Raw genomic sequence first — 12852 nt, 5'->3', positions numbered from 1 at the left:
GTGCAATGTAAAATGATAAAGCATAATAACCTCATCTTTATTTTTTTTGGTTTGATCAAAAGTCAAAGTCCGGATAATACTCCTGATAGTAGGTCACACGACAAGAAAATCTGAGCAGATGTCGAAGTGTGAGCGATGACTGGTTCTCATTGATATCTCACCAGGTGTAGATAATTTGTAAATATCTTTTGTAATTCACACTAAAGCTCTTCATGTGTTCATTGCGTTACAAAACACACCTACGTCTTGCAGAAAATTAGCATGTTTTTTTTAGGTACGTTTAATTTGTGGCATTTATTTAGAAAAATTGTTAAACACCCCATTTTTCTCAAGTTTTACTCAAGTTTTACTCAAATTTTCTCATAATGGCAGTACTGCAAACTTTTCAATACTGAAGCTTTTCGCTGTGATTATTTTTTTTTCGTTTTAGTTCGTATTTGGGATAATATCCATTCTCCTCAACAGTTATATTGTGGCGATAATTCTTTTTTGCAAAGCATTCAGAAAGCTGGAGTTCTTTCCGATAGCTTTAAACGCATTTGTGGACGTGTTTGGGAGCGGGTTTGTGGCAATAATGGGCGAATACATGAAAGCCAGTTTCTCCTGGAATTACGACACAAACAATTGGGCATTTAAGGGGAAATTGATGCGATATCTTGGAGTTTATTATGCAACCGACTTGAAAATTGACTGTGTGTTTAGTCATCTTCGAGCTCTATTGACTCAGTATACCACTGGTCCATGCATATTGCTCTTAGCTGTCGATCGGTTGGTATTTTGGTATAAAAAGAGTTTGTATTAATACTACACCCCCATCGCACCCGTTGTATATTACTTCATTAATTATCATAACATTTTACGGGTACCCACTACAGGCAGGTGAGGTGGGGGGGGGGGGGGGGGGGTTCGGATGGAGGGGAGAAAATTGTTTACTTTTGTGCGGGTTCTGCAATTTTTTTGTACGACTCAAGAGTACTTCGCAAAAGGCCCTGCACAAATACAGATAGATTATGAACGACATACGATAGATTCACAGCTAATAATGGATTCTCGAACGGTTCTTAAATCTTGAAACAACAAGGCTTTGAAAACGAGATAATTAAGATATACTAACAAAAAATATAATATAAGAATGGGGTTTTTAGATACATTTCTGTCTGTTGGGCTACACGAGCCAAACAGATCTTATCGCAGAAAACGAGGCGATTTCTCTGCCTGGCTCTGCTGTTTCTCAACATCGCGATCTTCATTACCGCTCCAACTCGCGCGCTGCTCGTTTACTACAGAAGTGGCCGACAACGTCTCTCATGCGAAACTATGATGTATAGCAAATATGAAACAAAAATCGTTGCTGACCTTGTGATGTTTTATGCTATACCTGCTTTCGTGTCCATATTTCTTTACTCTTTCACGGGCTATCAGCTGTTATCCAGCAGAAATAATAAGAAAATCAGAAACAGAAACTTGACAATTGCACTGATTGCTTCTACAGTTTACTGGTTTTTGTGCTGGCTTCCCAATGCATTCCTTTCGGTGAGTTTTATTCTTATATCTAGTCAGTGCCATGCTGTTTCCATAAAGAAAAGGCAGTGGAGGGGTAGCAACACGTGAACACATCGGAGTATTGAGTGGCGACAGTTCCCAACCATTACGAGCCACCGCTCCTAGCAGATAAAGTCGATCAATTGGTCCATTTTGCATATTCAATTCCAAGAGAAGTATTTTAAACACACTTAAAAGGGGCCTAGCAGTGAGGGAAACGGCGAAAAAAAACGATTATTCTAATTGTTTGTACATATTAAACAATAGAGTTAAAAGAAAAACATTACAATTGGTATACTTTACAACACCTTTGTCGCAAAATCCCCCCAAAAAAGCGCAATTTTAACAAGAAGGCTCGCGCAAAACTGTGCGCGGAACAGAATGTTCCCACAATTGGATTTGAAAGCAAGCAATGCAACAAACAACGCTTCGGGTCCCGCTTAATCTTTTGTTCCAAAATTTTTGGCCAAGATAACCCTACATCTCTAAATCATTTAATTCTGCTCATTAAAACATTATATTTCTGACGAAATGCTGATGAGAGAACAAATGATGAGAAAACAAATTCGTCATTTTCTTTATCAAGCTGTCAATTTTAGTGGCAGTAGAAATAGCTAAAAAAAATTACACCGAAGCAATCTTACGTGCAAGGCTACTGGTAAAAGTTTGAAACAAAACTTCAAGACTCCGAATAGGCAACAGTGCGAAGAAGTCAGGATCTAGAAAACCTTTCAAGCAGTCGATCTAAAAAGATCTCAACTAGTAAACGCTCATGCGTGAAAAAATGTTGCTATACAAGGTCAAGAAGTTTATTAAACCTAGTTTTAATAACCGAACCAATGTTGGTAGACAAAGTAAAAACATTAAAGGAAATGAAATACGAAAACTTGCACACAAATTTTTAGACAATTTCATACTGGAAAATGAACAATTGATGGAAGCAATTTTTTAGTTAATAAAAAAACTACTGATTATGGTGTTTGCTTTTTTTCTCTCTTTCGTTTTCATTTTTTTTTAAAAATAAACCTTTTTTTAACCTTAGTGAATAGGTTTTGATAGTGAATTAATTTCCGCTAGAGGCACTTGAAAACAGGTCAGATAGACCTAATAGTGTACTCTTGGTTGGTGCGATTACTATTCGTTTACTTTCGTTTTCATTTTTTTAAAAATAAACATTTTTTTAACCTTAGTGAATAGGTTTTGATAGTGAATTATTTTCCGCTAGAGGCACTTGAAAACAGGTCAGGTAGACCTAATAGTGTACTCTTGGTTGGTGCGATTACTATTCGTTTACCCAATAGTGTTCTATTTTCGCAATCTTTGTAAAATTAATGATAATGATTCTGTACCAAACATAAACAATTTATTATTAAGAGGTCAAGTGATGAATTTCAAGTTGAATATTGTGGTTCCATTGTTTCGTTATTACTCTTTTTTGAATTCTGTTTTTGATTATCAAGATCAGAAATACAATTGCTCAGATCATAAAAATTTCAAAACACTCTCTTTCGTTAAGATATTCCGAATGACATAAACTTTGAGATGGGCTTCAATTAAACATTTTTGATGCGCTAATTTGAGAATTTTTTAAGAGTTTTGATTGTGTTTCAGAGATTATGTCACATTTGTTTATCTACGCCTTTCAGAGGAGATTGTGTCACATTAGTTTATCTATGCGTTAAATCTTGTGAATTAGTTTTGCCATGTTGACCGATTTCATGATATGACATTGCTTTGATAAGTTAAATGCATTCAAGTTGAAATATCTAATCGAAAATAATGCTTATCCCTAATATTTTGTCCACATTGCCATTTCTTCCTTACTATTTTGTTAAAAGAGGTTTTCTGTTCTCCATTAATTAGCTGATTTAAAGAAGTTTAATTAGCTAGCTTAACTGTGAGTCGAATTCAGTACTGAATCAGTACAATTTGCATCATGCATTTTTTGAGGATCATTACTATGTACATGTCACTTCTGGGCATGGTTAGGCTGTAGTTTAATCAACCTAATGAGTCATATGCATGCAAATTTTATGCACATTCTTTCTCGCCTAATGTATCTTACATGTACATGTACTTGCAACAGACTGCTCGTAAGATGCACATAAGTGGCGCCAGTCTAGTTTTGATCTGGCCAAGCGTAATTACAATTCATTTGAGCGTGAACAAATTCAATCTGCTAAGGCGAGATAATTGCCCTAATTGTTCTCGCTCTACTCGCTCTATTTGTATTGTTCGCGCTATAACTCTTTTATTAAATCCACTAGCATCTCTTTTATTAAATCCATGCTCATCACTAGTGAGCTCATCCTTTGAGGGAAATCCATGCTCATCACTAGTGGAAAAAGGAAAGGAAAAGGAAAGGGAAAAGATATGAATTTATGAAGGATTTATAAATGAAGGATTTATAAATGAAGGATTTATAAAGGAATTTATAAACGACATGAATTATAATTTATAAATATTAGTTTTAGTTTCATTCGTTTTAGGTTCCAGTTCTGTTCTCTGTTCTCCGTTTGAACTGGCTTCCGCTAATCTCTTTAATACCCAAATAATGCTTTTATTGTAACGTATTTGGCTCTGTCAGCACCTTCTTTAGGACGAAGAACAACCTGCGGAGTCACAGAATACAATGGCGATCGAGTCTCACCCTCAGCCACTGTGGCTCACCTGTTCCAGATGCACGTGACGTGTTCATAAATGACCAGAGACGCTGCCCAATGTCTCGGAGGTCCTCGTAAACGACGAGTTGAAAGCATAACTCTGAAACAAATTTGAAAACACAGCAGCACCGATAGTTCCAAATGCATGACTATAAGTGTAAACACAACCGAATAACGTCGCGCTCTCAAACGACCGGCGGGCTGTTGGCCACCTGGGGCCGGTGGGGGGGGCAACAGTGGGTTGTGGGGGGACAGTGAGTGGGGGGGGGAACAGAAGTGTGGCGGAGGGGCAACAGCGGGGGCGGGGACAGCAGCGGGGGCGGGGGCAACAGTGGGGGGGGGGCAGCGAGGGGGGCAACAGCGGGGACGGGGATTGAACTCAGAAATGTTCCTATGAACTCGGAAATGTTATATAAAATGTTAAATGGAAATGTTATAAACTGTTATAAACTGAAATGTTATAAACTGTTAGATTAAAACAACGTAAATGGAAATGTAAATTGACCAGTCACGTCAGTCACGTGAATATTATGGAATATTATGGTCATTCAGTAGCACAAAAATCTTTGAGAACAGAAAGTATCAACGCCGCAAAATGGCGATAGCCCTCTCCAAATCTATCAAAGTGACAGTCCCAAAAATCTTCCCTTTTAATGATACGAGTTCCCTTTAGCTTATGACCTAGTTTGTTTAGTAAGAACATATTATTTTTCGAAACCAATTCTGCTGGCAAATCTTTTCGGCGCATATGACCGGCAAACATAACCTCGGTTGGCCATATGGCATCTCGAAACTCCTTGTATTTATTGCAAATATAGTGGATTGATTTCGTTTTGGCATCATTGTCCCCAACAATAACAAAGACATGACTATATGTTCTGGCTTTTTTGCGAGGGACATTAAATGCTCGCAACGGCGACCACCTTCTCCGTCGTAGAAAGGGCTAGAAAAAACAATACTTTTCAGCTAAAAAAAAAAACATTTTTCATCCCAGAAATTAAGCAACTTTACCGGAATTGTTGCAACCGCTCGTTTTACTAAGATCCTAACCGATCTCCAATTACTAAGATCCTGATCTGTCAAAAAAAACATTTAAAAAATTTTCGTATGTTCGGTATCTTAGATTTGGTACGTTCAGTTTAAGACGTAAGAAAATTTCGGTATGTTCGTTTTCTTGGATTTTCACTTTCTGAAACCAAACTTAAGGAAAAACCGAACATACTAACGCTTTTTTACGTGGAAAACAAAAGGTAGGTCTCATGATCTGCCCCACCCCCGTAAATAAACAAATAGCAGTTTTATTACATAAGTGAATAGGTGTGTGTGTGTGTGTGCGCGTGTGTGTGTGCGTGCGTGTGTGTTTTTGCGTGCGTGCGAGTTTGTGTGAGTGTCCGTGCGTGTGTGTGTTTGTATAATTGTGTGTGTGTGTGGGTGGATGCGTGTGTGCGTGCGTGTGTGTGGAGCGTGTGGTGTAAGTGTAGTGTGTGTGTAGTGTGAGTGTGGTGTGTGTGATGTCTGTAGTGTGTGGAGTGTGTGCGTGTGCGGTGTGTGTGTGGTTTGTGGTATGTGTGTGGTGTGTGAAGTGTGTGTGTGGTGTGGGTGTGGTGTATGGGATGTCTTTAGTGTGTGTGGTGTTTGTGGAGTGTGTGGTGTATGTGTTGTGTGTGTGGTGTTTGGTGTGTGTGTGTGTGTGTGTTGTATGTGTGGTGTGTGAGTGTTGTGTTGTGCGTGGTGTGTGTGTGTGTGTGCGTGCGTGTGTGTGTTTGTGTGTGTTTGGGGGGTTGTGTGCGTGCTTGCGTATGCGTGTGTGTGGGTGGGTGTTGTTGTGTGTGTGTGTGTGGGAGTGTTTGTGTGTATATGTGAGTGTGTGCGTGGTTTCGTGGGTGCATGTGTACGTGTGTGTGTGTGTGTATGTGTGCATGTGTGTGTCTGTGCATGTGTGTGTGTGTGGAGGGGAGAGGCATGAGGGCAAAACGAAGAACAGATGAGAAGAATTATCTCTCTCTCTCTCTCTCTCTCTCTCTCTCTATCTCTCGGCCTCTGGCTCTCTCTCTCTCTCTCTCTCTCTCTCTCTCTCTCTCTCTCTCTCTCTCTCTCTCTCTCTCTCTCTCTCTGGCTCTTTGATTCTCTCTTTCTCTCTCTCTCCTCCACACACACACACACACACAAACACAAACATTCAAAAACACAAACAGACGCACACATACACACACACGCAGACACTTACACACGTCAACACACACACACACACATCCACACAAACACATATCCACACAAACACACACACACACAAAAACAAACATGCAAAAACACAAACAAACGCACACATACACACACACACCACACTCACATCACACATACACACATATTCTTTCTCTCTCCTTCAGACACACACACACACACACAGAAAAAAATGCAAAAACACAAACAGACGCACACATACACACACGCACACACAAACATACACACACACATCCACACAAACAAAAACACACACATGCAAAAACACAAACAGAAGCACACATACACACACACGCACACACATACACACATCAACACACACACATCCACACAAACACACACACCACACACATCACAAATACACACATATATTCTCTCTCTCTCTCTCTCTCTCTCTCTCTCTCTCTCTCTCTCTCCTTCTCCACACACACACACACAAAGATGCAAAAACACAATAATGTAGATTTGCTTTTCCTTAACTCACCTTAGCTAAGACTAACTTTAGCTGAACTTTATCTGAAAAGTTAAGGCCTCACTACTTTAAAAAATACCTTAAATTTTACTCTAAATGGTCTTGTCCAAACGTTTTGTTCCAATGGTCCATTATTAGCCCGGACCCGAGTATCATAGATTTTCAGTACTGAATCAGTATATTCCATTAGTAAGTCGGCGATTCAGTACTGATTCAGTGACCTAGGATGTCACGAAGAAATTAACTACTATGAAAGTAATTACGAAAAGAACTGGAATTAAAATGCAAAGCAAGTCCAATGACTTGATGCCTTTTTTCATTGAGTCTTTGAAAAAAAAAGAAAAACATGTTAGGAGCACCACAATAGCAGAAATCTGTTGAAGCAGCTGAAGCAAAAGCTCTGTTGATTTGCACAACAAGTTCAGTAACTTGATGCAAAATGGAGCAGCTAAGTATATTTCAAGAAAAAAATCCGAAAGTATAGCCCTTTATTTGAAATAGGCAAACCAAGCCCAGTGACTTGATGCCTTTTTTCTTATTAGTTTTTAAACAAAAACAATAATTTGTCAGAGGCGCGACATATATTTTTGAAAATTCGGAAATGAACTCATTAAATTGATTGCATAGCAAGTTCAGTAACTTGATGCGGCTGTTAGGAAGGAATCAACTACTATGAAAGTAACTTCGAAAAGAACTGGAATTTAAAAAAATGCAAAGCAAGTCCAGTGACTTGATGCCTTCTATTATTAGTTTTCAAACGAAAACAATAATTTGTCAGAGGCGCGACATACAATTTTGAGAATTCGGAAATTAACTTATCAAATTGATTGCATAGCCAGTTCAGTAACTTGATGCAGCTGTTAGGAAGGAATTAACTACTATGAGACTAACTACGAAAAGAACTGGAATTTAAAAAATGCAGAGCAAGTCCAGTGACTCGATGCCTTTTTTCTTATTAGTTTTTAAACAAAAACAATAATTTGTCAGAGGCGCGACATATGTTTTTGAAAATTCGGAAATGAACTCATTAAATTGATTGCATAGCAAGTTCAGTAACTTGATGCGGCTGTTAGGAAGGAATTAACTACTATGAAAGTAACTCCGAAAAGAACTGGAATTAAAAAAATGCAAAGCAAGTTCAGTGACTCGATGCCTTTTTTCTTATTAGTTTTTAAACAAAAACAATAATTTGTCAGAGGCGGGACATATATTTTTGAAAATTCGGAAATGAACTCATTAAATTGATTGCATAGCAAGTTCAGTAACTTGATGCGGCTGTTAGGAAGGAATTAACTACTATGAAAGTAACTACGAAAAGAACTGGAATTAAAAATAATGCAAAGCAAGTCCAGTGACTTGATGCCTTCTATTATTACTTTTCAAACGAAAACAATAATTTGTCAGAGGCGCGACATATATTTTTGAAAATTCGGAAATTAACTTATCAAATTGATTGCATAGCCAGTTCAGTAACTTGATGCAGCTGTTAGGAAGGAATTAACTACTATGAGACTAACTACGAAAAGAACTGGAATTTAAAAAATGCAAAGCATTTCCAGTGACTCGATGCCTTTTTTCTTATTAGTTTTTAAACAAAAACAATAATTTGTCAGAGGCGCGACATATGTTTTTGAAAATTCGGAAATGAACTCATTAAATTGATTGCATAGCAAGTTCAGTAATTTGATGCGGCTGTTAGGAAGGAATTAACTACTATGAAAGTAACTACGAAAAGAACTGGAATTAAAAAAATGCAAAGCAAGTCCAGTGGCTCGATGCCTTTTTCTTATTAGTTTTTAAACAAAAACAATAATTTGTCAGAGGCGCGACATATATTTTTGAAAATTCGGAAATGAACTCATTAAATTGATTGCATAGCAAGTTCAGTAACTTGATGCGGCTGTTAGGAAGGAATTAACTACTATGAAAGTAACTACGAAAAGAACTGGAATTAAAAATATTGCAAAGCAAGTCCAGTGACTCGATGCCTTTTTTCTCATTAGTTTTTAAACAAAAACAATAATTTGTCAGAGGCGCGACATATGTTTTTGAAAATTCGGAAATGAACTCATTAAATTGATTGCATAGCAAGTTCAGTAACTTGATGCGGCTGTTAGGAAGGAATTAACTACTATGAAAGTAACTACTAAAAGAACTGGAATTAAAAAAATGCAAAGCAAGTCCAGTGGCTCGATGCCTTTTTCTTATTAGTTTTTAAACAAAAACAATAATTTGTCAGAGGCGCAACATATATTTTTGAAAATTCGGAAATGAACTCATTAAATTGATTGCATAGCAAGTTCAGTAACTTGATGCGGCTGTTAGGAAGGAATTAACTACTATGAAAGTAACTACGAAAAGAACTGGAATTAAAAATAATGCAAAGCAAGTCCAGTGACTTGATGCCTTCTATTATTACTTTTCAAACGAAAACAATAATTTGTCAGAGGCGCGACATATATTTTTGAAAATTCGGAAATTAACTTATCAAATTGATTGCATAGCCAGTTCAGTAACTTGATGCAGCTGTTAGGAAGGAATTAACTACTATGAGACTAACTACGAAAAGAACTGGAATTTAAAAAATGCAAAGCATGTCCAGTGACTCGATGCCTTTTTTCTTATTAGTTTTTAAACAAAAACAATAATTTGTCAGAGGTGCGACATATGTTTTTGAAAATTTGGAAATGAACTCATTAAATTGATTGCATAGCAAGTTCAGTAACTTGATGCGGCTGTTAGGAAGGAATTAACTACTATGAAAGTAACTACGAAAAGAACTGGAATTAAAAAAATGCAAAGCAAGTCCAGTGGCTCGATGTCTTTTTCTTATTAGTTTTTAAACAAAAACAATAATTTGTCAGAGGCGCGACATATATTTTTGAAAATTCGGAAATGAACTCATTAAATTGATTGCATAGCAAGTTCAGTAACTTGATGCGGCTGTTAGGAAGGAATTAACTACTATGAAAGTAACTACGAAAAGAACTGGAATTAAAAATATTGCAAAGCAAGTCCAGTGACTTGATGCCTTCTATTATTAGTTTTCAAACGAAAACAATAATTTGTCAGAGGCGCGACATATATTTTTGAAAATTCGGAAATGAACTCATTAAATTGATTGCATAGCAAGTTCAGTAACTTGATGCGGCTGTTAGGAAGGAATTAACTACTATGAAAGTAACTTCGAAAAGAACTGGAATTAAAAAAAAATGCAAAGCAAGTCCAGTGACTTGATGCCTTCTATTATTAGTTTTCAAACGAAAACAATAATTTGTCAGAGGCGCGACATACAATTTTGAAAATTCGGAAATTAACTTATCAAATTGATTGCATAGCCAGTTCAGTAACTTGATGCAGCTGTTAGGAAGGAATTAACTACTATGAGACTAACTACGAAAAGAACTGGAATTTAAAAAATGCAAAGTAAGTCCAGTGACTCGATGCCTTTTTTCTTATTAGTTTTTAAACAAAAACAATAATTTGTCAGAGGCGCGACATATGTTTTTGAAAATTCGGAAATGAACTCATTAAATTGATTGCATAGCAAGTTCAGTAACTTGATGCGGCTGTTAGGAAGGAATTAACTACTATGAAAGTAACTACGAAAAGAACTGGAATTAAAAAAATGCAAAGCAAGTCCAGTGACTCGATGCCTTTTTTCTTATTAGTTTTCAAACAAAAACAATAATTTGTCAGATGCGGGACATATATTTTTGAAAATTCGGAAATGAACTCATTAAATTGATTGCATAGCAAGTTCAGTAACTGGATGCGGCTGTTAGGAAGGAATTAACTACTATGAAAGTAACTACGAAAAGAACTGGAATTTAAAAAATGCAAAGCATGTCCAGTGACTCGATGCCTTTTTTCTTATTAGTTTTTAAACAAAAACAATAATTTGTCAGAGGCGCGACATATGTTTTTGAAAATTCGGAAATGAACTCATTAAATTGATTGCATAGCAAGTTCAGTAACTTGATGCGGCTGTTAGGAAGGAATTAACTACTATGAAAGTAACTACGAAAAGAATTGGAATTAAAAAAATGCAAAGCAAGTCCAGTGACTCGATGCCTTTTTTCTTATTAGTTTTTAAACATAGCATAGCAAGTTCAGTAACTTGATGCGGCTGTTAGGAAGGAATTAAATACTATGAAAGTAACTACGAAAAGAACTGGAATTAAAAATAATGCAAAGCAAGTCCAGTGACTTGATGCCTTCTATTATTACTTTTCAAACGAAAACAATAATTTGTCAGAGGCGCGACATATATTTTTGAAAATTCGGAAATTAACTTATCAAATTGATTGCATAGCCAGTTCAGTAACTTGATGCAGCTGTTAGGAAGGAATTAACTACTATGAGACTAACTACGAAAAGAACTGGAATTTAAAAAATGCAAAGCATGTCCAGTGATTCGATGCCTTTTTTCTTATTAGTTTTTAAACAAAAACAATAATTTGTCAGAGGCGCGACATATGTTTTTGAAAATTCGGAAATGAACTCATTAAATTGATTGCATAGCAAGTTCAGTAACTTGATGCAGCTGTTAGGAAGGAATTAACTACTATGAAAGTAACTACGAAAAGAACTGGAATTAAAAAAATGCAAAGCAAGTCCAGTGGCTCGATGCGTTTTTTCTTATTAGTTTTTAAACAAAAACAATAATTTGTCAGAGGCGCGACATATATTTTTGAATATTCGGAAATGATTTCATTAAATTGATTGCATAGCAAGTTCAGTAACTTGATGCGGCTGTTAGGAAGGAAATAACTACTATGAAAGTAACTACGAAAAGAACTGGAATTAAAAATATTGCAAAGCAAGTCCAGTGACTTGATGCCTTCTATTATTAGATTTCAAACGAAAACAATAATTTGTCAGAGGCGCGACATATATTTTTGAAAATTCGGAAATTAACTTATCAAATTGATTGCATAGCCAGTTCAGTAACTTGAAGCAGCTGTTAGGAAGGAATTAACTACTATGAAAGTAACTACGAAAAGAACTGGAATTAAAAAAATGCAAAGCAAGTCCAGTGGCTCGATGCGTTTTTTCTTATTAGTTTTTAAACAAAAACAATAATTTGTCAGAGGCGCGACATATATTTTTGAATATTCGGAAATGATTTCATTAAATTGATTGCATAGCAAGTTCAGTAACTTGATGCGGCTGTTAGGAAGGAAATAACTACTATGAAAGTAACTACGAAAAGAACTGGAATTAAAAAAATGCAAAGCAAGTCCAGTGGCTCGATGCGTTTTTTCTTATTAGTTTTTAAACAAAAACAATAATTTGTCAGAGGCGCGACATATATTTTTGAATATTCGGAAATGATTTCATTAAATTGATTGCATAGCAAGTTCAGTAACTTGATGCGGCTGTTAGGAAGGAAATAACTACTATGAAAGTAACTACGAAAAGAACTGGAATTAAAAATATTGCAAAGCAAGTCCAGTGACTTGATGCCTTCTATTATTAGATTTCAAACGAAAACAATAATTTGTCAGAGGCGCGACATATATTTTTGAAAATTCGGAAATTAACTTATCAAATTGATTGCATAGCCAGTTCAGTAACTTGAAGCAGCTGTTAGGAAGGAATTAACTACTATGAGACTAACTACGAAAAGAACTGGAATTTAAAAAATGCAAAGCAAGTCCAGTGACTCGATGCCTTTTTTCTTATTAGTTTTTAAACAAAAACAATAATTTATCAGAGGCGCGACATATGTTTTTGAAAATTCGGAAATGAACTCATTAAATTGATTGCATAGCAAGTTCAGTAACTTGATGCGGCTGTTAGGAAGGAATTAACTACTATGAGACTAACTACGAAAAGAACTGGAATTTAAAAAATGCAAAGCAAGTCCAGTGACTCGATGCCTTTTTTCTTATTAGTTTTTAAACAAAAACAATAATTTGTCAGAGGCGC

General features: G+C 36.2%; 1 protein-coding gene across 1 annotated transcript in view; it reads left to right on the top strand.

Annotated features, from left to right (window-relative positions):
• The first annotated feature begins 435 nt into the window (after nt 1-435).
• Nucleotides 436-12852, top strand: part of LOC142344976 (uncharacterized) — a 47667-nt gene continuing 35250 nt past the window's right edge. The window contains exons 1-2 of the mRNA XM_075397063.1: nt 436-768; nt 1146-1533. Coding sequence (XP_075253178.1) covers nt 575-768; nt 1146-1533 — 582 coding nt within the window. The 5' untranslated portion in view covers nt 436-574. The remainder of the gene's footprint in view (nt 769-1145; nt 1534-12852) is intronic.

This window comes from Convolutriloba macropyga, chromosome 1 (genome assembly GCF_964194025.1).
Source record: "Convolutriloba macropyga chromosome 1, txConMacr16.3, whole genome shotgun sequence".
In the NCBI taxonomy this organism is placed as follows: Eukaryota; Metazoa; Xenacoelomorpha; order Acoela; family Convolutidae; genus Convolutriloba; species Convolutriloba macropyga.
Note: the sequence above shows the minus strand (reverse complement) of the source record. Positions and strands in the feature narration are given on the sequence as shown.